The following is a 25,625-nucleotide window of genomic DNA, read 5'->3' as shown; positions in this document are numbered from 1 at the left end:
TACCCTGGGGCCGTGCCGAGAAACACACGTGCTGCTTCTTTTCATCTTTTATTTTTCTTACAAAAGGCCTTCATATCATCATTTGTCTTTAAAAAAAAACCAAAGTCCTTGTCTCTGAGTTTGAAAAACATTTTCCCAGAATAAATGGGAAAAGATCTTTATAAATACATTAAAAAAAAAAAACAAAAGTGAAACTTGTTCCTAAAGCATCTTTCTTTCCAGTTTCTTTTGCTCCTTCGCTCCCCAGGGCCGAGGCAGGATCACCCGCCCCCATCCCCAGTCCCATTCTCCCTCTGCTCTCTTTTCCGGGGGCTTTCTTCACGGGCCCCCCAGAGTCTCCTTGGGGTGTGGGGCTTGGCAGCCCCAGGCCTGTGTTACCAGCACACAGCCGGGCCGGCCCCACCCCAGGGGCTGCACATTGCAGAGGACGAGGTGACACCATTCTCCGGACACTCGGGCAGGGGGACCCTTAGAGGGTCATCCCCTGGGTTCCAGGTCTCACAGAAGAGGAGACCAAGGTCCAGAGACGGACGGGATGTGCTGTGGTCACCCAGCCCGGGTCCTGACGTGTCCTCATGGTCTGGATCTGAGAGGCTCCTTGATGTGGCAGCAGGAACCAGACCCCCTGGCTGGTCCCAGCGGGGCCGAGGGCCCGGCCCTGGCGGTCCGTCCCTCCCAGGCTTAGATGTAGGGCTTGGCTGGGAGGGGCCCCTGTGGGCCAGGCCCCGAGTAGCCCATGAGCGGCACCTCACACTCCAGCCCGCCAGTTGGGGCCTCCCCACCACCCTCCAATGCCTTGGGGTCTGGCTCCAGGGGGGCCTTGACCCCCTCCAGCTCCAGGGGGCCAGCCCCGGGTCCCACTTGCCCTTTGCCCTGCACCACAGCTGCAGCGGCCCGCCCCCGCCGCACACAGAAGGCTGCCCCGACGGCAGCCAGCACGGCCAGGAGCACAGCGGCCAGGGCGGGCGCGATCAGGAGCGGCAGGTTGCCCTCGCGGGCCTGGGTGACCGGGGCATGGTTGGAACGGACAGCCGGTGGTGTGCGGGCCTCCCCGCAGGCCTCCTCGCCCTCAGGCACCCTCCCAGCCCCCAGGGCCCGGACGCAGATGGAGTAGGTGGCGTTGGGCCGCAGCTGGGTGACAGTGTACTCGGCGAGCGAGGCGGGCAGCCGCAGCGTCACCGGCCGCTTGTCAGGGCCCGAGAGGTTGCGATAGGTGAGGCGGAGGCTCTTCAGCTGCACGGCGCTGCCCTGCTGGAAGCGCTGGAGCCCCACCCGCAGGGACGTGGGGCTGGCGGGCTCAATGCCCAGGGGCAGGGGCCGCGGTGTGGCCGGGGCGGGGCTGGGCCTGGGTCCTGGCCTCACCCGGCCCTCGCAGTACAGCCCCGTGAAGCCCTGAGGACACAGGCACTCCAGGTGGCCCCGCGCCCCCAGGTGGCAGGTGCCCCCATTGAGGCAGATGGACGCCGGGCAGTCCCGGGGCGGGGGCACAGGCCCCGCAGTGGGGGGCGCGGGAGGTGGCTGGCTCGGGGCCTCAGTGGCCAGCTCTGTGGGGCGGAGCTGGGTGGGAGCCAGGCTGGAAGGCGGGAGCGTGGGCTCCTGCACAGGGGCTCTCGTGGTGGGTGCTGTGGCCGTGGTGGTGGTGGCCGGGCAGCCAAAGTCTGAGTAGTCGAGGTCCAGGAGCAGCCGGCCGGCATTCTTGGGCGGGAAGTGGCAGCGCGTCTCCTCAGGGCTGGCCAGGGTCAGGCGGCTCTCCCGGACCCAGGGGCCGAACCAGCTGAGGGGGCACACGCAGTTGAAGGGGTTGCGGGCAGCCTCCAGGAGCCTCAGGCGGGGGAAGAGGGTGGAGAGCTCGTGTGGCAGGGCCTGCAGGCTTAGGTTGCTCAGGTCCAGCTCCTGCAGGGCCGCCAGGCCGGCCAGGTCCTCCAGCCACAGCTGGGCGATGCGGGTGTTGCCAGCCAGCCGCAGGCGTGTCAGGCCCCGTAGGCCCCGGACGGCAGGGGGCACGCGCTCCAGCTGGTTGTCGGCCACGTCCAGGTTGTGGAGGTTGCGCAGGCGGCCAAAGAGCCCCTCATCCAGGTGGCGCAGCCCCAGGCCGGCCAGCCGCAGTGTCTCCACGTTGGCAGTGTCCAGGACACCGGGCTCCAGGGCCGAGAGGCCGTTGTGGCTGAGGTCCAGCAGCAGCAGGCGGGGCAGGCGCAGCGGGGGCAGTGCCCGCAACTCGTTATCCTGCAGCTTGAGCTCCAGGAGGCGGTCGAACACATCAAAGGCACCAGGCTGGATGTGGCGGATGCGGTTCTTGCCCAGGTAGAGGCGCTCAAGGCGGCGCAGGCCGCGGAAGGTCTCGTTGGTGATTTCCCGGAGCCTGTTGGCAGTCAGGTCCAGGTTGCTGAGGTTGGCCAGTGGCTGGAAGACCCCCCCAGGCAGGCTGGCGATCTGGTTTTGCGACAGGTCCAGGAGCTGCAGCCCCGGCAGGCCAGCAAAGCTGCCCGCGTCAAGCGTGGTGATGCCGTTCTCAAAGATGTACAGGCCCACGGTGTCGGGCGGCACGTCCAGAGGCACGGTGGTCCCCCGGCGGGCGGTGCAGAAGACGGTCCGTGGCTGGTTGCACTGGCAGCCAGATGGGCAGCCTTGCACCCCAGGCCCCAGGGCCGGCAGAAGCAGCAGCAGCGGCAGCAGCAGGCGCAGGGGGGCCCTGGAGTGCATCTCTGGTCCCTGGGAGCAGAGAGGGAAGCGGGAGACCGTGAGTCAGGGGCCACAGGGGACAGCCACTCCAGGAAGGGTCAGGAGGGGAATTCCCAGCCCCCGTCCTCTCCCCACCCTCAGACCCGACAGCACACAGGAGCTGTGAGTCAGGTCTCCTGAGCCGGGGCCGGGCTCCTGGCGCTGCCCCGTCACTCCCTTGCTATGTGACTCTGAGTGGTCACGTGGCCTCATCATGGTATCAGTTGCCATTTCCTGCGCTGACACCAGGGTTCGGTGGGCTGACTGACGCACACAGAGGGGGCCCAGCCCCCAAACGCTCAGAGACCACGAACAGCTGCCCCCCTTCCCCTTAGCTCCAGCCCTCCAGCCTCTCTGCGGCTCAGAGAGAATACGTGTTGGTCAAAAAGCATCAGGCCCTGTGCCCTCCCCTGAAACACCCCCCCAACAAAAATCTCTGCGGAGGCAGACGGGAAAGGAGGGAGAATGCAGGTCCTGGAGCGGCAGCCCCTCCCGCAGCATCCGGGAGAGACGGGCGGGCAGGCGGCCGAGCGCGTAAGTAGAGAAGCTGGCTGCCCCCGGCCGCCGCCGCCACACTCCGTGTCCTGCAAGTGAGGAGAGACCACAGCAGGAAGACCTCATGTGGAAACTATGGGATCGGTGTTTTTCCACTTGCGAAGTCAGACCTGCCCAGGACGCAGCCAGCAGGAGAGTTCCTGGGGAGGGGGAGGCAGGGAACCTCGGCCTCCAGGCCCCCCATCTCTGAGCCGTGATGACAGAACTAAAGGTGGGGGGCTCTGGCCTCCCTGGAGTGGCCCAGGGTGCAGGCTGGGGGATAAGGTTTGCGTGGTGTCCCCAGAGAGAACACCAAGCCTGGAGATGCTCCAGAGTGGATCCCCCGCCATTTCTCAGGATGCACTCTGGGCCAAGTGTGGCACGGGAGCAGCAGCCGCCGTCCCCACGCACCAGCGGCACCGAGCGTCGCCCAGCAGCTCCTCCAGGTGGGAGCTGTTCTCCGTGATCCCAGATGACAGAAGAGGGGCTCCTGGAGGCACAGGCACTTGCTGCCTTCACGCCGCCAGGAAATCTGAGCTGGAGCCCAGCTCCTTAACCACGTCCAGGTGCGGCTGGGCCTGCCCTCCTGACGCGGGGCCCAGTCCTGCCCTTGTGGGGGTAGCTCTCCTAGCGGCTCCAGCTGCCACTCGTAGCCGGAACTGCCTGAGACAGGATGGGGCCACAGCATGGGCCCCCTTCACTTAGGCTTCTGAGGGGAGCCGGGGGCCACCCTAGCAGCAGTCCTCCCGCCCTGTGGGCCCCTAGACCCCCTGAGAGGCTGGCACACGTCCCCTCCAGGTGTCTCCAGCTCACACAAGGGCCTTTTGTGCTGAGGCTCAGCCTCCCCTCCCGCACACTGGCCAGCCTTCCAGCCACGCAGGTAACAGGGCCCCCCCGGCCGGCATGCTGCCCACTGCCATGCATCAGGCTGCCTTCTCTGGGGTCGTGGGATCCTGGACCTGAGTCCAGGAGGGGCAGGTTGTTCCCCAGAGGCCGCGATGGTGTCGGGCCAGCTCTGGGTAAAAGCCCGTAACCAGGTTGGGCCTGCCTAGAGCCGCCCACCTGCGGGGTCCCCTCTGCCCCTCGGTCGTTAACGCTGATGACCACCCTCTGGAGGCCTGACCCTGGCCTGTGCCCTGGTCTGTGCTCTCTAGGTCCTGCAGTCCTCTCCCAGAGGGGTGGCCGCGTCGGCTTTTGCTTCCCCGCATCCCAGAGAGTATCTCTGCTGAGTGAACTGGGGGAAGCTCGGCCAGAACCCAGAGGCCCGGCGCGCCGCGGCCCCACTGGCGCCGTCCCCAGGGGGCTCTGGGCCGCACCCAGCCTCCTCCCCCGCCTGGGCCCGCTCCACCCGTACTGACTCAGAGGGGCGGGTACGGCCTGGCCACCAGATGTGCTGGGAGCGACCCCCGCCCCCTCACCCGCGTCTGGGGTGAGCCACCTCCCCTTGAAGTCGCCCTCCTGGCAGGGGGCAAGCAGGGTCAGGACGGGAGTAGGCAGGCTCGGGGACAGGGGGCTCCCTACCCACAGCCAGCCCGGCCACCCCTACAGCTTCAGCTCCCCCTGGGCCTTACACAAGGTCACAGCTAAAAGCCCCACACTCCAGTCTGGCAGCCCTGGGTCAGGGGCATTCGAGGTGTGAGGTCACAAACAGCAGGCTCCTCTCAGCACCCCAGTTTCCCCGTCTGTCCACCCGGGCATTTCAGAAAGGACACCTCCCAGGGCTGGGGTGCTTGGCACCGAGAGGCCAGGCATGGTCTCTGGGGGCCGGAGATACATATTGGGTGTGTTTCCCGTTCTGCATTGAGGAGAGGTCCGGCATAGACTCAGCTTCCCTCTATAGTCTGCTGGCCCTTTAATCAGTGAAGTCCTCCTGGGCGGGGGGAGGCAGGGATGCTGGGGGTCTGTCTGGCCGAGCTGGCGGAGGGTAGGGGGTGGCATTCTCTGCTGGGGAGACCCCACAGGCAGCAGCCACCCTGCCTCCCAGCCCTGAGGTGCAGGGCTTAGTGTTTTCACCTGAACCCCACTTCCCCCATCCAGAGAGCGGCTGGCACTGAGGCTTGGGAAGGTGACATCTCAGGGCAGTCAGCTCTGGGGGCTCTGCCACCAGGAACCAATGAGAGGGCCCCAGAGGGTAAAGGCTGACCATGGAGGGGTGGTGGTGGGGCAGCCTAAGGCCAGTTCCGCCCCTACACACTTTCTGAGCTCCCTCCTCACCTGTGGACTGTGTCTCCCCAGCCCTGCTTCACCTGGACTTGGCTCTGAGCACCCGGGGTTGTGGTTCCATGTCCTCCTGTTTGTTTGAAATGGGGAAGTTCCTTTAACAAGTTCTGGGAGCGATTCCGCCTGTCTGGGCGCGTGCTGGTGTGTGTGTGTGTGCGTTGGGGGCGGGAGCGTCTCCCCGGGGTCACGGCTGCCCTGGCCCTTGCAATTTCAGCAGCTCTGAAGGACCAGGGGCCTGGGCTTTGATATCTGATCTGCTGACTCCAACAGGGCGGTGGGACCTCGCCCTCTGCAGAGGGTGTGTGGGGGTGCTGGCGACAGCCCTGGGGTTGGGGGCAGAGTGTCCAGGGCCTGCCCACTCCTCATGGACTTGCCTTGGCCTGGCCCCACTACGGGGCCCACCAGGGGACCGAGCCGGGGTGGGGCTTTGGGGTCCAACTGCCTGTACTGGCCGCCTGGCCCCAGCCCTTCGCCTCAGTTCCCATCTGTAAAGCAGGGGGTGTGGGGTGGGTACAGCCCCTGTGTCTCAGGGCTGTTTAGTTTGTATTTGGAGAACATTCTGAGTGGTTTCTAAATAAGTGGGTCGGTAAACATTACCTACTGAGGGTGTCACCCGTGAAACCTCTGCACGCGTGGGGTGGGGGAGCCATGATGCATACATTTCAGCACAGACAAGGCTCCTGTGGGCCCAGGGTGGGGCCTCCACACACGGGCTGCCCACCGTGCTTGGGCATGGAAAAGTGGGAGAAGCTGGAGCAAGCAGGCTGGGGCGGTGCTGGGGGCGTCTTTCGTTCTACAGGGGGGTGGGGGGAAGTGAGCTGTCCTTTGGCTGGCACTTCAGCATGTGATGGGGGGTGGGGAGCAGGAGGAGGGACTCTGTGAGTAAGAATGTGGTCATCTCAGCTCTCAGGGACCCAGAGTGTCCCCACCCACCCCTTAGCATGGGACACACCTGCGGGCACCTACTCACACAACAGGCCCTGGGTCAGGCAGGACTGGCGAGTGGGCGGACCCAGGCTCCAGACCTGAGGCTGGAGCATCTTCCGTGCCTATTCAGTGGGCAGGGGTGGGTACAGGCAGACAGCAGTGGGCACACGCCCTTCCTGCACCCGACGCTTCAGAGTGGGTACCCAGGGTCTGGGCTGTGGCTCTGACCCCGCAGCTCCCAACGCCGGCCGGCCGGGCCTGGCAGTAGCCCAGCCCGGGAGTCTGCCAACCCCCCAGGCAGGCGAGACTGTGCCGGCAGCCAGGACGGCTGGCTCCGGTTTCGCTGACGTGTCTGAGGAGGCTCCAGGTCCGGGTTGGGTCCACCCGCCTCCCCATCCCTAGCGGGCAGCAGCCCCTGGCCCAGCAGGCAGGGGTCTCGATCCTGGGCCCTGGTGGATGGGGCCAAGGGGACTGAGCCTCAGGTTCCCCAGAGATAGCCCTTGGGGTGAGGGTGGGGGGGTCCTCGCCCTGCCCTGTGATTAAGCCAGTGGGGGGGTGGGCCCACCACTCTTGGTGTTACCACCTCCAGCCGGTTCTATTCTTGCTGTGGATAGGGCCCGACACACCACACCACGACTTCATCCGGGTGCTTTCCCTTCCTTTCCCTTCCATCTCTCACCTGTAGGGCTTCTCAATTCCAGCTGCATATTGAAAATCACCAGGAAGCTTTAGAAAAGTTCTAGTGCTCAGACCCAGCCCTCCCACAGGCAATTTAGTAAGATTTTCTGGGGTGAACACCGGGCAGAGTTGTGTTTCAGAGAAGCTCTTTGGGTGGGTGGGTCTCCTTGCCTAGCCTGGCCTGGCCTCACAGATCCTCGGGCAGAGGGTCGCCGAGGCAGGCAGTCTGTATGGCAGCCTGTCTCCCTGTCCCCGGAAGCCTTGATCCCTGAGCTGGCAGCACTGGAAGAGCCGGGCCGGGCCCCCTCCCCGCCCCACTCCACGGCAGGAGCTGCTGGCTCTGGGTGGGTGCCGTCTGGGGCACTGTGGGTGACTTGGCAGCCACCGGACCTGTCAGCCCAGGGGAGGGAAACCAGTGACTAAGGCCAGTTGCCAGCTCCAGGGAGCCCTCGGGGCAGCAGGACGCGCCTTCTTGGTCAGTGCAGGTGCCACCCTGCAGGACACCTGCGGCCCAACTCAGAATGGGCTGGTCCAGATGCCACCATCGGCACGTGCCAGTATGATGCCACCGGGGCTGGGCTCAGAGACGGGGCCTCCTCACCGCCCTGTCACCACCCAGGGCCAAGACACCCATCAGGTAGGGCCCTAACCCTGCAATTAACCCTGAATTTGCCAGGGGAAGACAGACCTTAGTCACCAAGGGAGGCCACCAGCCCCAAGTGAGCTGGGCCCAGGCTGTGTGCAGCCTAGACGGGGTGTGAGAAGGAGGTAGAAGCCCCTACCCCAGAGGGACGCTTGCTCTTCTGATGCCCTCATGCCTGGGGCTCTTGGTCACCCTGCCGCAGAGGCGGCCCTCTGCAGGGTCTGTGAGCTGATCGGTGGGCAGGTGGCGTCGGTCGAGGGGCGGGCCACGACCCTGCCTCTCACCTCTCACTGCTGCCCATGTGGGCCCCAGGGCCACCGCAGCCTCTTCTCAGCGCAGGCCAGCTCCCTCCTTCCTTCTTAATTAAATCTCTCAGGCAGCCTCCAAGGAATGTCAGAGCCTTATTGCGTTCCCCGGGAGGAGACTGGTGGGGGCTGTCTCCCACCTTAGGAAAAAACTGGCCCCTCGCCTGCCCCCACTTCCAGTCCTAAGGTGGCCTGGTGCCTGTGTGGGGTACCCGCTCCAGCCTCCTCATACCCGGGGAGGCTGGAATGAGGAAACGCGGGGGAGGCCCACGGGCCTGGCCGGCCAGGCGGCCCAGCCAGCTGAGAGAAAGCAGTCCGGCTGCCTCTGGAATGTGGAAACCGATAAAAGGAAGGAGGCCGAGCCCCCGCCCCCCCTCAGGGCACCCCTGCCTGCCCCTAAACACAGCCGTGCTCCGGTCACGCGCGCGCGCAGACACATGCCCACGCCAGACACACACCCACTGGGCTGTGCTTTGAGACACACATACACACACGCCCTCCCCCTTCTCCAAGAACTCTCAAATTCCACAGCAGTGAGGGGAGCTGGTTTTCTTGGCAGTGCAGAGCCTTGGGCTCCCTGGCCCAGGGAGGGGACTTGAGGGGGGCTCCAGGAGGGATCATTAACCCCGTAAAGTGGCACTGCTGTCCCTCCCATGAGCTCAGGGCCTGCCAGTGTCAGGGTTGCTTCTGTGGGCAGAGGGCTCACCCAGCCTTCCCTCCGGTCACTTAGAAGAACTGGCTGGCTGGCCTGCTGAGGTGGGAGCTGCCTCCAGGGCCCAGCTGAGACCCTGCCCCCCTGATCTCAGGAGCTGCCTGGCCCAGGGGTGACGTCCACTTAAAAGTCCCCACAAGGACTCAGCTCTCTTTACCTGGGACTTGACCTAGCTCCCCAACCAGTGGAGGTGGTCAGGACCCCTCTCCTGCCCAGGGCATCTCCCTGGGGACATCTGCCTGGGGCAAGCACAGGTGTGGGCACTGTCTGAGGGACTTTATCATGTCGAACCCCTCCTCCTCCACGTCCAGGGTCTGGAGAACGTGGTGCCATACCAGCTATTGCCCTGGGCCACCCACCCAAGCTGACTCTCTGGACCCTCAGGTCCCAGTCTGCAGCTGCAGGAGGCCAGAGGAGGTAGGGACAGTCAGTGCCCGGGCCCCCAGCCTGGCACGCGTGTGCTCATCCTCCCTGGACCGGGGGGTGGAGGGGCAGATAATGGTCTGGAGGGAATCCAGCTGGGCTGCTCATTACCAGAGCCCTCTTCCTGCCTCTGACACTCTGTTTACAGAAGCTCTGGGGGCTGATTCCCTTGGGAGAAGACCGCAAACTCAGGAGACTGCTCTCCCATCCCCCTGCGCCTGCCTGCCTCAGCCCTCTTGGGCCTTGCCAACAGCTGGGCCCGTACTGGACATCATGGCGCGCTGAACCTGCTGACCCCACTCGGAGGTCACCTGCCCAGCCACCCCTCTGTGTCCCCAATGCCCAAAGTCTAGCCTAGTGGGATGGGACCTCGAGATTTAGCTGAGACCCCCCCCGCCCCCGGCCCTGGAGGCTCTTGGCCTGGAGAGGGGGGGCTCTGGGTCTTGGTGCCACACTCCGTCCGGAGCCTCACCTGCCCTTGGTGCAGAAGTTGAGCAGAGTGACCCTCAGGGCCACTTCCTCCTTCCCACCTTTCACACTCCACCCCTCAACCCCAACGGGAGGGGTAGTCAGCGACCCTGGTGTGGTAATCGTTAACGAATGAGGGTGAGGCAGAATGCTTGGCACCAATCAGCTGGCCTGCCAGTGACCACAGGGGACCTCGCAGCCTTCAGGCCCCAGGGCTGCCAGCCCAGGGACACAATAGATTAGGCTGGTTCCAGGCCACTGGGTTCTCAGCCTGAGCAAAGCCCCTTCCCTGGAAGAGGCAGAGATGGGCCAGCCTAATACCTGGAGTACGACCCCGGCCGGCCAGGCAAGGTCCATACCCGGCTCCAATGGGGCTGCATGCCTGTGGCCCCCATGCTCTGCCCTGAGTGACAGGGGCCCTCAGCGCCGAGCCCAGGCCGTGGATCTGCACAGGGGGGCGGGGATCGGGGTTGGGGGTTATCTGTGACCAGAACCAGACTGTGTCACTCCAGGAGGTAGAAGTAACCTAAGACTGTCCTAGCCAGCCCCTCAAAGGGGTTTGATTCATAAAACTGGTCATGCCGGAGGGCCCAGCCGTGGGAGGAGGAAGCGAGGGAGGGGGTGTTTATTTCGTCTGCTCGCAGCCCCGCAGGCCGGTGAGCCGCGTACGCGCGCGCGCGCGCGCGCGCGCGCGCGCCCTCACCCCGGGCTGTGGAGCTGTCGGCGCCCAAGGACTACCAGATAGGGGGACGGGCTGGGGCGCACGGCGAGTTGGCCCAGGTGATCTTGCAAGGACTTGGGGGCCCGCGTGCCCGCCCTGGGTGCGTGTGCACGCAGCGGACGGGGGTGGTGGTGGGGGGAGGCGGTGGCGGGAGGTCCGCGCGCGTGATCGGCGCGTGTGCACAGCCCGCCCGGGGCGCCCTGCGTTCCCACCCCGCAGCCCCCAAGCCCAGCAAACACTCACCGGGCGGCGGCGGCGGCGGGAGCCGGGCGGGACGTGCCGCGGCCTCAGTGCTTCCCAGCCCGGCTACCGGGGTCCCGAATCGCGAGATCCTGAGGCAGTCGGCGTCCGTCTCTCCCTGCCCCGGGCTCGGGCTGCGGAGTCGCCTGGCCCGAGGCGGGTCCCGCCTTAAGAGCCGGGGGGCGGGGCCGCCGCTGCCGGGGGCGGGGCCGCCCCCCAATTGGCCGGGGCGGAGCCGGCGGAGACCCGCCTCCTCTCCTGGCCGAAAGGGTCTTCAGGCCCGGCAGGCTGGTCCTCACCCGGCCGCCCTCCCGACCAGGCGACCGGGAGAGAGTCATAGGAGTCCCGCGGTCCAGCCCGGTCCAGTTTGCAAACCCCTGTGTTTTGTGAAAAAAAAAAAAAAGAGCGAATATCGACTGAGACCAAGCGTTCCAAACCTAGATGGGGTAGGACACACCAGGCAGGTGATTTAAACTCAAGGAATGCCCCCCAACCTGCCCAGAGCCTCTCGAGACCTAGGGAGGGCAGCCCCGATGACCTGTCCCAGCCTGCCAGAACTTGCGATTTTTCAGGGAAAACTGGAAATCTGCATTTTTAGGTGAAATCTCTTTAAGTGTGCTGTTGTTGGTTGCTAATCCCAATTTCAAGAACTTCTGGGAGGCCACACACACACAGCCCTTCTCCGAGCCTCATAGGCACAACCTTGATATGCCAAATCTGAGTCCTGGGGTCCTTTTGCCCGACCTTTGCTCTGGACCGCTTTCCCTGTGTCTTAGATGGAGGGGCTGAGACACAGGAAGGGAATGTGACACACCAGCCACAGATACTGGCGGCGTAAAGGCCAGATGTGCTGGGGGATGCCGGATTGAAGCGCCAGGTTGGGCCTCACTGTCAGTAGGTGGGGCCTGAGTGCCGCTGACAGTGGCCCTTTGATGGGGCAGAAGGGGAGGGTGCCAGGGGCTGGACTAGTCCAGAAAAATCCCCTGCCTTGGAGGCTTCCAGGAAACCACTCTGCTCTGCCCTCCCCCCACCCCACCCCCTCGGCACTTGTGGTCAGAATTGTGCCTTGGAGTCTTTGGGGACCAGCTCAGCTCCTGACTTGCAGCCAGGCTCCAGGACACCCACCACCCCATCCAGCCCAGCCTGCAGCCAGCGCCTTTGGCTGGGCCAGCTCAAATCTCGGGGGGCCTGATGGCTTATCCCAGCAGACGGCCACACCAGTTCGGGACGGGGGGCGGTTTGAGTGGCTTTTGAAGAACTTGATGGCCCCCAGAAGGCAGGACGGCCTCCGTGTCTAGTCTCTAGCAGGGCTAAGCGGGATTCAGCCACAACAGTGACCTCCCAGACTTTCCTTTTCAGCTCTGCTCCTCCTCAGGACCTCTCCCCCCACAGGGCCGCCTTCCAGGATGGACAGAGGTCTGCACCCCTCGTTTTTGTTGTTTTATATGGATGTGGGGTGTGCCTTGCAAACCCCTGAATGTCCGCTCCTAGGTCAGTGTGCAGGCCCTCAAGTGTATTTCATTTGACTCACACGGGACTTTTTCAAAGTTGGAAGCTACTGGCAACGCTGAAAAGTCCAATGCTTTCACATTAGAATGGAACTTCCCGACTTGCCTTGAGCGGAAACTGTCAGCTGAGGCTGGGTGGCTGCTGCTCCCTGTGACCAAGGCCCAGACTCACAGGTCACCCCCGTCCCCACTGTGCCCAGTCACCCCACCCCAGACTGCTGCACTCCCCCCGCTCCCTTCAGGGTTTGAGTCTGCGGTCGGTACCGTGTGGCTCTGCTCAGACTGTCCCTATGCCTCTGCCCTTGGGCCCTGTGTCCCCACTAAGGCTCTCAGGGAAGTCCAGCCTGACGCTCCTAAAGGAACAGGACTAGCTGACAGGTCCGGGGCATCTCGCCTCTGTGACCTGTTCTTGCTGGTAATGAGATACCCCCTGCTTAAAGCATCCAGACCCCGCCCTGATCCCAAGCCTAGGCTCACACTGGCCATGCTCCCGTCCACCCAGAAATTGAAGGAGGTTCCAGGAGACACCACCCCCCAGTTTCTCTATCCTGTCCTCTTTCGGTGTCAAGGCACTACCCTGTCTTAGGCCCTCGTTCTAAGGGAGCAAGGGAGTGGGGGTGGGGGTCAGGGCTTGATTCGGGCAGACCCCAGTGGCCAGCCTGGGTGATAAGAACAGAACCAAGGGAGCTGGACTGCTTTGGACCAGTGGCAGTGCCCGGATGTCTAGGTGGTGGGTCTGAGTAGAGTGATGGGCTAGCGGAGAGAACTATGGGAGGGTTCTTAAAGCTGCTTTTCCTGGCAGGCTCCCTGCAGTCCTTCCTGTGTTATTTGCAGCAGCGTTGGGAAAGCTGGTGGGATTATCAAAGGCTGACCCCTCCCGACTCAATGGACGTTGGAGCAAGTTCCGGGAGATGGTGAAGGACAGGGAAGCCTGGAGTGCTGCAGTGCATGGGGTCACAAAGACTGGGACACGACTTTGCGAGTGAACAACAAGCCCTCCCCCACAGGACCCACTTGACACCACCCTTGTTCTCCCATCTTCTGGGACCTGGGCTCAGAGGTCGGGGGCAGATCCAGGCTTTAGACTTTCCATGGCTTTGAGTCCAGAGCAGACCCCCAGACCCAGGTCAAACCCATTCCTAGTGGCAGGCCCAGATGCCAGCCCTTCCCCCAGTGCCATGGCAGCAGGAGAGATGCCCTCGCCAGCTTTCATGCCCTCTGGCCCCGTGCCAGGCTGGGGCTTGGTTCTGCATTCCAGATCCAGACCTGGCTTGGCTGTCTTTACAAGGCCTGGGGTCAGGCCCGTGCCAGCTGTTGGCCAACCCTCGGGGCCGGGTGCCATGACCCCGTTTCATGGCCTGTGCGACAGCAGAGGCAGGATGCTCCTGCCTGGCGGAGCTGCTCAGGTAGCTCCGCCCGAGGTGAGGAAGACTGGCCTGACCTGTCAGAGAAGCCAGCCCTGCCCTCCATGACTTCCTGCCCCCGCGCCCCTAGCACCTGAGTCAGTGGGCCAGCCAGCCAGGGCCGACGGGGCCGGGGTGGGGGGGTGGGGTGCCAGGTCACGCCTCTACAGGAGGTTCGTTTAGAGCACCAGTGAGCCACCGATGCCAGGGTGGAACCGGCAAGCCACTCCCCCATTTCTCGCCATGGCAGCAGCAGGATGGCAAGACTCCCTGCCCAGCCCACTTGCTCTCAGACTCTTGTTTTCATTCCTCCTGCCCGTCTCTACACTGTGATCTCTGCTCTGCACAAATCTAATCCTACCTTTCTCGAGATGTGTCATTTGCTCTTTGTTGCTCACCTGATGGGAGGAGGCTGAACTCCCTTCCTGATGCCCCAGGCCTTGCTCTGGGTGGCCTCTGCCACCCTACCCTTGGCCTCAGACCCTCCCTCACTGCCCAGGCCACCAGCCAGGTTGTCCTACTTCCTGTTCCTCAAACAAGGCCGTGCACCTGCCTGCCACAGGGCCTTCGCACGTGCGAAGTTCCCTTCCTGCCTGCTCCCTCCTTAACCTTTGGGTCATACGAAACACCCCCTCCTCTGTAGCCAGCCAGAGTCAGGCCCTTGTGCCCTCTTGCCATGTGTCCTCAGAAAACCCTTCCTTCATGTGTTTGCCTGTGGAATTGTATCTGCCTATCACCCAGGCTGTGAGCTTTTGAGGACAGAGGTGGGGGCCTGTTACACTCACCTTTGGTCACAGCTGACAGCCCAGCTAAGGTCTGGGCACCAACCAGCTCAACCAGGAATGAATGACGTGAGTGAAAGTCCAGTTAGAGCCGCCAAAGGGACCTGCCTCTGCCCCCACTGGAGCTGGTGTTAGGGCCAGAGACGTCGGAGATCACACGACCACTTTGTTCCCCTGCTCCCCCTCCCCCCTAACAGCGGGCAGTGGTCAGATCAGGCCAGGAATGGCAGTTCTGAGCCCAGTTCACCCTGCAGAGCCCGAGGTAATTAGAGGCTGTGTCGCTCACAGGTGACCGGCCCCAGGCGCTCAAGGAAGCTGTTGGAGACACCCAGGGCCCCACCCAGCTTCCCAGTCCTCCCTGGCTCCCTTCCAGTGAGGGCGGGGGCGGGTGGGCAGCTGGCTGGCAGGGGACCGGGTAGGCTGGGCCCTTTGTTGCCTGGGTGAGGGCCGAAGGCAGCTGCCACAGCTGGGCGACCTCTGACCGCTGGGACCACCACGAGGGCGGCGGGGTTGCATCTGAGGATGAGTGTGTCCGTGTCGAGGTGGGGGCCCGGGCCCGGGGGTCCCCAGGGATGTGACACCAGACCAGGAGCAGGAAACAGATGAAGCCGCCTGTCCGAGTGCTCCTGGGTGTCTCCCCGCCTTCCTCCCCCCAACTCAGGGCCTGGAAGGCAGCACTCACAGGGCTGGTGGGCTGCCGGGGGCCCTGCAGGGCCCAGGGGAGAAAGGGGAGTAAACCCCTGGGCGGTGACAGGCCATTGGCCGAGAGCGGCAGGGACGCCAGGGGCTTCCAGCCTGGCCCCTCTGACCCCAGCCTCTGCCCTGCCCCAGGGCCCACCTGGGGAATGGGGGGATGGAGAGCACAGAGGCCGGGAAGCAGGGCAGGAAGGAGCCCTTGCCCTCGGCCCCTGGCTCAGGCTCGAGCACAGGGGCTCAGAAGTGCTGCTGAGGCGGGTGCTGGGCCTCTACGAGGCCATCGAGGCCCAGGAGCCGGGTGACCAAGGCTACAGCCCCAAGCCCTAGTGCGGTCCGGGCTGTGCTGGGTAGGGATGGAGGGATGGAGGCAGTCCTCGGTTCCAACCACCCCCCACCTTCCCTGGACTGGTGTCTAGGCTGTTGGAGTGAGACTACAGACAAAACCTACATTGGGGGTTGGTGGGGGGTGGGGTGGTTTCCTGGCACTACTGAGCTTGGGAGGAGATCAGGGCTGAGGTACAGAAACGGGGGGGAGCAGCTCCCTTGTGCCAGGGCCTGGCACAGTCCTGGGAGGAAGCAGCTGGACAGATGGAAATGGTGTTAGTCACTCAGTAGGGTCCGACTCCGTGACCCCGTGGACTGCAACACACCAGGCTCATCTGCCCATGGGCTTCTCCAGCCAAGAATACTGAAGTGGGTTGCCATTTCCTTCCTACCCAGGGGTCGAACTCTGGTCTCCTGCCTTACAGATGGGTTCTTTACTGAGCCACTAGGGAAGCCCTGGGCAGATGGACCCCAGAAAAGAAAGGCTGGGAAGCGGGGGCATGTCGGGAGCACGGGGAGAGTGGGTGGGTGGAGGGTCCCCGGACACCAGCGTGGACACCACTGCACCCCTCTGGGCCACGGTTGAGTTTGGCCTGAGCCCCTGTCTAGGGCTGTGACACTCAGCCCTGCTGCCGCCCCTTGGTCATGGGGACTTGGCTGCATCCCCACAACCTGCTGTCTCCCTCCCCCAGGTCTCTGGTGCCCCTGCTGGACCCAGACTCGGGGCTGCTGGTCCTGGCAGGAAAGGTGAGGAGAACCCACCCACGTCAGGCCAGAGCTGGTCCTGACTGGCAAAGTAGAGATGTAGGATGCTCACCACCCCCACACAGAGGGGGAGCTGGGACAGTGCTGCCTGGGCTCCAGCCTCTGCCAGGGGCTGCGGGCACACAGTCAGGGTCACAGCCTAGAGTGTGAGCTGCCCGAGGACGAGGCTGGGAATGGAGCAGACGAATACCCAGCAGGCACTTGTGATACTGATCGCTGGGGGGTGGCACCCCGGCTTGGCTTGGCGCTTAGTAGGCGTCTGCCATGGTGGTGCTGTGACTCAGTCCTCAGGGAGGGATGGGGCGGCCAGAGTGGAGCCAGGCAGCCCAGACCGCCAGCACGGTCAGCATGGCACGTGGGTGGGCTTCGTTACAGGGAGAGAACCAGCTCTACTGCTATGAGGCGGCCCCCCAGCAGCCAGCACTGAGCCCGGGTAAGCTCTGCTTGCCTCCCCCACCCTGCACCATCACCCCCTTCCCCGGCCTGCCCTGACAGTCCTCCGCCCGCCATGTCCCCACCAGTGACCCAGTGCCTCCTGGAGAGTGTGCTGCGGGGGGCGGCCCTCGTGCCCCGGCGGGCGCTGGCCGTCATGGGCTGCGAGGTGCTGCGAGTCCTGCAGCTGAGCGACACGGCCATCGTGCCCATCAGCTACCACGTACCCCGCAAGGTGAGGGGTCCTGCAGGAGGGGCCGGGAGGGCCTGGGGTGGGGGACCTCGAGCTCACCAGCCTGCCCCTGTCTGCCGCCAGACCGTGGAGTTCCACGAAGACCTGTTCCCGGACACCGCAGGCTGTGTGCCCGCCTCTGACCCCCATGCCTGGTGGGCGGGGAGCGACCAGCAGGTAAGGCCGGGGCCTGGCTGACAGCCCCTCCAGCCGTGACTGGCATTCAGCGGCCCAGTGTCCCCCCACTCCCTGGGGCCCCGCCTCTTCTGCCTCCACTGTGGACCTCTCCCCACAGGTGCAGAGGGTCAGCCTGCACCCCGCCCGCCGGGCCCACCCCAGCTTCACTTCCTGCCTGGCACCCCCTGCAGAGCTCACCCCTGCCACGGCCCAGCCCGCGGGGACGCCTGTAGGTGACGCAGACCCCAGCGTGAGTATCAGCAGGGGGCAGGGGGCAGGGGTCCAGGCGGGCCGCAGCGTGTGGCCTGCCCCACAGGTGTGAGAAACTCGAGAAGCAGAAGTGAAGAACCCCAGCGTTTTCAAAATCGTGCAAAACGCCTAGGAAGTGAGACTTTCACACACACACACAAAATCTAAATTTCTAGCCTCTCTTGAACAATCCTGACCACTCCGGGCCCGCTTTTCCACAAAGTCAGGAGCTGGCAGCTGCCACCCGCTGCCCCGTGCGCTAAAGCTCGGCTCACCCCCGTGTTACCCCCTGCCCCACCAGTGATTGCGTCCCCAACCCCACATCCTGCAGTGGGGATTCCCGCCCACCCCAGTGTCCCAGGGTGATGACCCCAGACCCTGGCCGACCACCCACCCACAGGGGGCCCGCTGGCTGACCGGATGCTTCTCCCCTAGGAGGGCTTCTCCTCCACACCCAGCTCTCTGACCTCGCCCTCCACGCCCTCCAGCCTGGGGCCCTCGCTCACCAGCACCAGCGGCATCGGCACCAGCCCCAGCCAGCGGTCCCTGCAGAGCCTGCTGGGTGAGCGTGAGCCCCTAGCACGGGCGCCCTGGGCTATCCCCCCACCCCAGCCACCCTCCTCTGCACCCCAGTCCTGATTCCCTTCCAGTACCAGTTACTTCCTTGTGGGGTGAAGTGAGTCTCGATGGCCTGTACTTTCTGAGATCTGGGCAGTTGTGTTGGCCAGACCAGCAGAGGCTGGGGTCCTTTGCCGAGGGGAGCAGGAGGCCCAGATTCAGGGCTCGCCCAGGCGCCCCTGCAGGACTTCCCAGGGTGGGCAGGCCGGGGACCCTCACCTCACGTGGCTCCATGTCCCTGCTGCCCCCTGCACCCAGGCCCCAGTTCCAAGTTCCGGCACGCTCAGGGCAGCGTCCTGCACCGAGACAGCCACATCACCAACCTCAAGGGGCTCAACCTCACGACGCCCGGCGAGAGTGACGGCTTCTGCGCCAACCAGCTGCGTGTGGCTGTGCCCCTGCTCAGCAGCGGGGGGCAGGTGGCCGTGCTGGAGGTGAGGGCCAGCCCCACCACTCAGTCCCCATGTCCCCCTGCAGGATGCTGAAGGCGTTGAGTGCCCACGCCAGCTCACCTTCTCTAGGCTCAAACCGTGTGCCAGGCACCCCGCCCAGTATCCCATGCTGGGGGTGCCATTCTTATCCTCGTCTTACAGATGAGAGTGATGAGGCACAGAGAAGATAAGTGACCCATGGGGTCACATGCCGTGTAAGTGTGGAGCTGGGAATCAAACCCAGGCCCCCTGAGCCCCGAGCCTGAGCTCCTCCCACCACTCCAGCCGCCCCCTCACTTCCTGGGGGCCTCACGGTCTGCACTTGGGGCTCAGAGCACAAGGTGGCTGAGCAGAGAGCTTGGGCATCACCCTGGGGGGTCATCGGCTGCAGACAGTAAGGCCCAGACGTGCCACTTGCCCTGCAGCCACTGGGACTGGGCTCTCCTGCCTGTTACTGATGGGCCTCGGGGTGGGGGCACCTCCCACAGCTGCGGAAGCCTGGCCGTCTGCCCGACACTGCACTGCCCACGCTGCAGAATGGGGTGGCTGTGACCGATCTGGCCTGGGACCCCTTTGACCCCCACCGCCTCGCCGTGGGTAAAGAGGCTGGGCTGGGTGCTGGGCTTGAGGGAGGGTCCCGGGGCCCCAGATGGGCTCAAGGGAAGCCTGGGGGCCTTGGGTCAGCAGTGACGAGCCTGCTCACCCCGCAGCCGGGGAGGACGCCAGGATCCGGCTGTGGCGGGTGCCCCCTGATGGCCTGCAGGAGGTGCTCACTATGCCTGAGGCTGTACTCACAGGTGAGGGGGGCCTGGGTGGGGGCTGGGGGGTGGGTAGAGGCTCCCGGGGGGCTCAGTGTCACCCCACACCTCAACCCCAGGCCACACGGAGAAGATCTATTCTCTGCGCTTCCACCCTCTGGCGGCCGACGTACTGGCCTCCTCCTCCTACGACCTCACTGTTCGGATTTGGGACCTCAAGGTTGGAGCCGAGCAGCTGAGGCTACAGGGCCACCGGGATCAGGTAGGATAGTTCCGGAGGGCAGGTGCCCAGCCATGGGGCAAGAGGCTGCTTCTCAACCTTTCCACCTGCCCCCAGATCTTTGGCCTGGCCTGGAGCCCCGATGGGCAGCAGCTGGCCACTGTCTGCAAAGACGGGCGCTTGCGGATCTACGAGCCCCGGGGTAGCCCTGAGCCCCTGCAGGTGAGCAGGATGGGCTGGGGGCAGCCCTCAGACCCCGTGGGGGTCCCGGCTGGGCCTCATGTGCTGTATCCTAACAGGAAGGCCCAGGGCCCGAGGGGGCCCGTGGAGCCCGCGTTGTGTGGGTGTGTGACGGTCACTATCTCTTGGTGTCAGGCTTTGACAGGTGAGGACTCTGGGATCACCATTCCCATCCCCAGACCTCAGCATCCACCGTGCCCCGTCCCCAAGATACACATACACCTGTTAGGTGTGCAGAAGCTGTCCCCACCCTCACTTACTGGATGGATAGTTGGGTGGATGGATGGATGGATGGATGGATGGATGGATGGATGGATGGATAGATGGATGGGTGAATGGATGGTTGGGAGGATGAATAGATGGTTGGGTGGATGGATGGATAGATGGGTGGTTGGGTGGATAGATAGATGGATGGTTGGATGGATAGGTAGGTCAGTGGATGGATGGTGGGGTAGATAGATGGTTGGGTGGATGGATGAATGGATGGGTGGGTGGGTGGGTGGGTGGATGGATGGATGGATGGGTAGGTGGATGGATGGATGGTTGAGTGGATGGATGGGTAGATGGATAGATGGATGGGTAGATGGATAGATGGATGGTTGGATGGATGGTGGGGTGGATGGATGGGTGAATGGACGTGTGGATGAGAGGGAGAGAGATGGGGAGGAATCAACTGGGGGCCCAGAAGGATGAGATCTGTCCCAGGTGCGAGGAGCCCATTCCTGGTGGGGACCACAAAACAGAAACAAGCCTCCTGGAGAGGTCCAGGGGAGGGGCATTTTGTGCTCTGGGGGGAGGATCGGCGGGTGGGGGCCCTCCTAAGAGAGGTATCTCTGACCTGGGTCACAAAGGAACCGGTAACCACAGATCCGGAGGAGAGGGCAGTGGACTCTGGCTGGAACGGCCCAGAGGGTGTCAGCCTGGCTGGAGCAAGGGCCCTAGAGCAGGATGTTGGGGAAAAAAGCCCAGACATGCTGTGGAGTCCTTATCATGCCTGCCCCAGGCCCCTCCTGCTCTGAGGACCTGCTTCTGTTCCCTTGCAGCCGAAGCGAGCGCCAGCTCCTCCTGTACTCAGCCAAGGCCCTGGCTGGTGGCCCCTCCGCAGTGCTCGGGCTGGACGTGGCTCCCTCAACCCTGCTGCCCAGCTATGACCCAGACACCGGCCTGGTGCTGCTCACCGGCAAGGTGGGCCGGGGCGCACAGGCGGGGGCTTTGGGCAGGTATGGGGGGAAAGGCACCTGAAGCTAGCCGCTTCACTGCTGCCATACCCCTAGGGCGATACCCGTGTGTTCCTGTACGAGCTGCTCCCCGAGGCCCCCTTCTTCCTGGAGTGCAACAGCTTCACATCGCCCGATCCCCACAAGGTGAGCCGGCGCGCGGACTCCGGGTCGTCCCCAGGTAGGACCGCGGGCTCTCCGCCCCCTAGTGGCCTTGTGGGCAAACTGCACAGGCCCATGGGACCCGCGGGTCGCCGGGCACCGGCTGGCAGGGTGTGCCCGGCAGCCTCAGGACCTGGTTGTTAAACTCACCCATTACTGAAAATTAAACTACGTAAGGTTAAGTTTTATGAACCCACAAATAAGTTGCATTAAAGACCAAGGCAGGGACTTCCCTGGTAGTCAGGTGGTTAAAGCTCGGTGCTCCCAACGCAGAGAGCACAAGTTCAATCCCTGGTCAGGGGACTAAGATCTCACATGCCAAGACAATAAAAATTTTAAAAAAAATAAAAAAATAAAATAAAGACCAAGGCAATAGATACTTAATTTATCACTTTGCAGTTATTTTATTTGACTTCACTGTTATTTGTGCTGTTGAGGTTACTTAATCTGTGGGCCCTTGTCTGCCAGGGATCTACCACGAGCTGTTACAGCACTTCTCTTCCTGTATCTGCATTCCCCCAGTCACATTGTCGGCGTGAAGTTGGCCAGGCGGGCAGTTTTTACACCATAGAACTAGGCAAATGCTACAAACCAGGACATTGTTCCTCCCAAGAGCTAGTTTTTAAACATTACACCACCATCCAGGGCTAGGCCTTCTCCTGGAGGTCCTAAGTGAGGGGTACTGGGGGTCCGGGTGTCAGCGAACTCTGGACTCTAGCGTCAGCTGTGGCTCAGCTGGTAATCAATCTGCCTGCAGTGTGGGAGACCTGGGTTCAATCCCTGGGTTGGAAAGATCCCCTGGAGACGGAAAGGCTACCCACTCCAGTATTCTGGACTGGAGAATTCCATGAACTCTACAGTCCATGGGGTCGCAAAGAGTCGGACACGACTGAGTGACTTTCTCACACTCCCCTGCCACCCCAGGGATTCATCCTCCTGCCTAAGACAGAGTGTGACGTGCGGGAGGTGGAGTTCGCCCGATGCCTGCGACTTCGCCAGACCTCCCTGGAGCCTGTCGCCTTCCGGCTGCCCCGAGTCAGGGTGAGTTGGGGATGCAGCATGGTAACGCCCAGCCCTCCCCGGCCCCTGTTAGGGGCTTTGGGGCCTGGCTGGTCTTGTCACCAGACTGCCCCACCCACTGCTCTGTGGGGCATCTGCGCGCCTTACTCTGCTGACATTCTGAGCCCCGTAGAAACCTCAGATTGGGGTCCTGGGTCTCGCCATGCCCGCCTGCCCAGTGGAGGCCTGTGTGCTCTGGGCCTCTGCTCAGTGCCTCAGAGCATCCCCTTCCTCCGTCGCTGCAGAAAGAATTCTTCCAGGACGACGTGTTCCCTGACACCACCGTGAGCTGGGAGCCGGCACTCAGTGCTGAGGCCTGGCTGGGAGGTGCTAATGGGACGCCTCGGCTTCTCAGCCTGCAGCCCCCCGGCATGACCCCAGGTAGGAAGAGGGCCTGGGCGATGGGGGAGGGGAGGACGAAGGGAAGCAGGTGGGGGTTGGAGAAAGGGGCAGAAGGTCCAAGTCTGACCCTCCACCCCTGCTGGCACTCAGGAAGCTCTAGTGTTCCTGGGGACAGGTGGTTATACTTTGGACTTGGTCTCTGAGCCCCTAGAGGGTAGGGCCCAGGGTCTGTGTTTCTGTCAGAAGCCCCCCACCCCACATATGCATGAGCACATGCACACAGCCTGGTGCCGAGGGCAGGCCACGTGAACCGAGGGTTGAGTAGCTGTAAGTGCCACCTCTGGATTCTGTGCCACGGAATCCTACGGGCTGGAACCCAGGGGTTGAACCAGGAAGCCTGGTCCCAAGGGGCCTCTCTCCTGCCTGATGCTTGTCCTTGGTCCCGCCCCAGTGAGCCAGGCCCCCCGTGAAGCCCCTGCCCGGCGGGCCCCCTCCTCAGTCTACCTGGAGGAGAAGTCAGACCAGCAGAAGAAAGAAGAGGTAGGCAGGGAGAGGGCTGGCTGCAGGGGGGGAAGGGGTCCTGGCTGCACATGGCGCAGCCTTTCAGCTCTCTAGTCCAACCCCGAGTGGGCCAGGAGCTGGTGTCGCCCATCTGTTAGTTGGACAGCTTGATGGGGAGGTCTTCCAAAATTCTGAAACTGACCGTCGTAGCGGGGTGGGGCTCAGGAAGCCAGGGAAGGGCAGGGAGAGGCCCTACCCTGGCCTGGCCTGGCCCGGCCCAACCCAACCAGACCCAAGTGCACTTGGGACCTCCGTATGCAGAGACCATCATTCACTTCCCACCTCCACCCCATCCCCAGCTGCTGAGTGCCATGGTGGCGAAGCTGGGGAACCGGGAGGACCCGCTCCCACAGGACTCCTTCGAAGGCGTGGACGAGGACGAGTGGGTGAGTGGACCGGTTGGGGGCCAGCATCCTCTCCCATCCCTCCCCGACTCACGCCTGCAGCCTGCTCGCCCACCCCCGCCTCCCGGGCCCTCCCAACTCCACCCTGCTTCTTGGTTCATTTCCCCAGGACTAGCCTGCGCACCAGCCTGCACACCAGCCGCCTCTAGCCTCGCCCTCCACTGCCGCCTCCAGGAAAGCCTGGTGCCCCCGCGCACCTCACGTCTCTCCCTCAAACTGGAAGCCACCTCCTGGCCCTGGCACACCTCATTCCAGAAGCCCCATCTGTCAGTTGACTCAAACTTCCTTTGAGTGTTGGGCATTTCCACAGCCTCTGGGCCCTGCTGCAGTCTCCATGGATTGTCCGCATCTCTGCTCTTTCTGGGACTGGGCGCTTCTCCTCACTGCCTGCTAGCATGCGGAGCCAGGGGCATAGGGGTGGGGTGGAGTGAGGGCTCAGGGGCATGTCCCTGGGCAGGCGCTAGGCTCCCTGTCCCCCCTTCCTCTGACCTGGGCTGGTCCCAGCTTGGGCTGGCTTCGCTCAGCACCTTCAGTTATTACATGCCGTCCCATCTTGCCTGCTGCCCCAGTTCCGGTCAAGGGTCTAGGGGGCTGGCCCCCACCTGGCCATTTGGAGCAGCTCCAGCCTCAGGGGCCTGGGATCAGTCACCCTGCTCCCCAAACTTGAAGCCAGGAGAAATGGGTGTCACAGAGCTAATAGCCCAATTAAAGGGGGTGTGAGCCCCGCAGGGACTGGCCTGCACGTGTCCTGGATGTTTTCAACAATTAAACTTTTGTAAGCTGGCCACCCTGGTGCCACTGTGGTCTCTGAGCCGGCTGGAAGGGGGAGGGGACAGCGGTAAGGGTGACGGTAGTCTGGCCCTGGGCTCCACCTGGTCCCAGGCCTCATTCTGCTCCTGCTGGGAGTTCATTCATTCATCCGATACACGGGTACCTGGCCAGGTTCTCTCTGGATGGCAGCTCCGGTCATGAACCGGAGAGACAAGGCTTTTCAAGGCACTTGGCACAGTTTTAGTAGGCAGAGGGGAGCCGGACTATGCTCGAGTTTGCAGATAGACAGTGTGCAGAGAACTGTGAAGTAGATAAACTTCATGAAAGGGAGCCCCTGGGATGCAGGGGGAGACCGTGGTCAGGGTCTGAGAAGTGATGAAGCTAAGAGATAAGACCTAAGGGTCACAGAGCCCTGGAGAGAGCCCTGAGAAGAACGTTTCAGATGAAAGGAAGGGCGCTGAGAAAAGACTGCATTTGGAGACACAGAGGAAAAGAAGGGTGGTGGTCCAGAACACGGTAGGAGGCAGCCGGACTCTTGTTCATTCAACAGGGAATGAAGGACTTCCCTGCTGGCCCAGTGGTTAGAAATCCATCTGCCAATGCAGGGGACATGGGTTCCATCCCTGGTCTGAGAAGATTCCACGTGCCGTGGAGCAACTAAGCCCATGCATCACAACTGCTGAGCCCACGCTCCAGAGCCCATGCTCTGCAGCAGGAGAGTAGCTCTGCTCACCCAAACTAGAGAAAACCTGCGTGCGGCACGAAAGACCCAGTACAGTCGAAAATAAAATTTTTTTTAAAAAGCCACTCTTCCAGGTGTTGATGTCCAAGAGTATAGAAAAGGAGAAAAGAGGTCTTGCCCACCAGGAATCCACATTCTAGTGGGAGGGAACGGATAAATGGTATAATTTGATAGAATGTGATAGGAGTTTCAGGGAAAAAAAAAATAGGGATCAAGAACGGAGGTTTAAACCAGACACATGCGTTCATGTTGAGTCGCTTCAGTCGTGTCCAACTCTTTGCAACCCTATAGACTGTAGCCCACCAGACTCCTCTGTCCATGGGATTCTCCAGGTAAGAATACTAGAGCAGGTTACTATTTCCTTCTCCAGAGGATATTCCCACCCAGGGATCAAAGCCACCTTGCTTACATCTCCTGCATTGGCAGGTGGGTCCTTTACCACTAGCACCACCTGGGAAACCCATATAGTATGATTCCATTTCTGTAAAACACCCAGAAGAGACCTTCATAGAGAGAGGAGGCAGTGAGTGGTTACCAGGGACTAGGGGAGGGGGAAATAGGTAGTGACTGCTCATGAGTGTGGAGTTTTAAGCAGGGAATGAAAATGTTCTGGAACTAGTGGAGATGGTTGCAAACTGTGAGTATACTAAAAAGCATTGAATTGTGAATTTCGAAGGGGCGAATTGTGTGGGGTGTGAATTATCTCCCAATAAAGCTGGTAGTAGAAAAACAAAGAGGAACTTTCACTCCACCGTTTACACTGCCAAGGCCATGGGTTCAATCCCTGGTGGGGAACTAAGGTCCCCTAGGCTGTGTGATGCAACCGAAAATTTTTGAAAAAGCAAAGGAATGGAGTACAAGTTGCAGCCCTGGTAGGGGGTCAAGGTGGCCTCGCTGAGAAGGTGACATTGGAACAGACTTGGAGGAGTGAGAAGAGCCC

At 62.7% G+C, this 25,625-nt stretch overlaps 2 protein-coding genes across 5 annotated transcripts in view; one reads left to right on the top strand and one right to left on the bottom strand.

The window, feature by feature from the left end:
• The window catches only part of CORO7 (coronin 7), a 53,069-nt gene extending 29,110 nt beyond the window's left edge, over positions 1-23,959 (top strand). For 2 of the 4 annotated variants that reach the window (XM_059881335.1, XM_059881336.1), the window contains 21 exons: positions 9,052-9,157; positions 9,312-9,469; positions 15,998-16,052; positions 16,446-16,503; positions 16,592-16,737; positions 16,819-16,911; positions 17,030-17,161; positions 17,596-17,722; positions 18,037-18,212; positions 18,698-18,806; positions 18,920-19,006; positions 19,087-19,229; positions 19,305-19,409; positions 19,487-19,572; positions 20,471-20,612; positions 20,702-20,791; positions 21,731-21,847; positions 22,111-22,246; positions 22,659-22,747; positions 23,068-23,154; positions 23,282-23,959. In XM_059881335.1, the coding sequence (XP_059737318.1) occupies positions 9,052-9,157; positions 9,312-9,469; positions 15,998-16,052; positions 16,446-16,503; positions 16,592-16,737; positions 16,819-16,911; positions 17,030-17,161; positions 17,596-17,722; positions 18,037-18,212; positions 18,698-18,806; positions 18,920-19,006; positions 19,087-19,229; positions 19,305-19,409; positions 19,487-19,572; positions 20,471-20,612; positions 20,702-20,791; positions 21,731-21,847; positions 22,111-22,246; positions 22,659-22,747; positions 23,068-23,154; positions 23,282-23,287 (2,248 nt within the window). In that variant the 3' untranslated portion in view covers positions 23,288-23,959. 4 annotated transcript variants of the gene reach the window in all.
• VASN (vasorin) lies at positions 39-10,724 on the bottom strand. Its single transcript, NM_001083796.1, is given in 2 exon segments — positions 39-2,712; positions 10,596-10,724. A coding segment is annotated over 1 exon segment (2,022 nt). The 5' UTR covers positions 2,704-2,712; positions 10,596-10,724; the 3' UTR covers positions 39-681.
• Positions 23,960-25,625: the final 1,666 nt, after the last annotated feature.

This window comes from Bos taurus, chromosome 25, assembly GCF_002263795.3.
Source record: "Bos taurus isolate L1 Dominette 01449 registration number 42190680 breed Hereford chromosome 25, ARS-UCD2.0, whole genome shotgun sequence".
Lineage (NCBI taxonomy): Eukaryota > Metazoa > Chordata > Mammalia > Artiodactyla > Bovidae > Bos > Bos taurus.
This window is presented reverse-complemented; position numbering and strand designations above follow the sequence as displayed.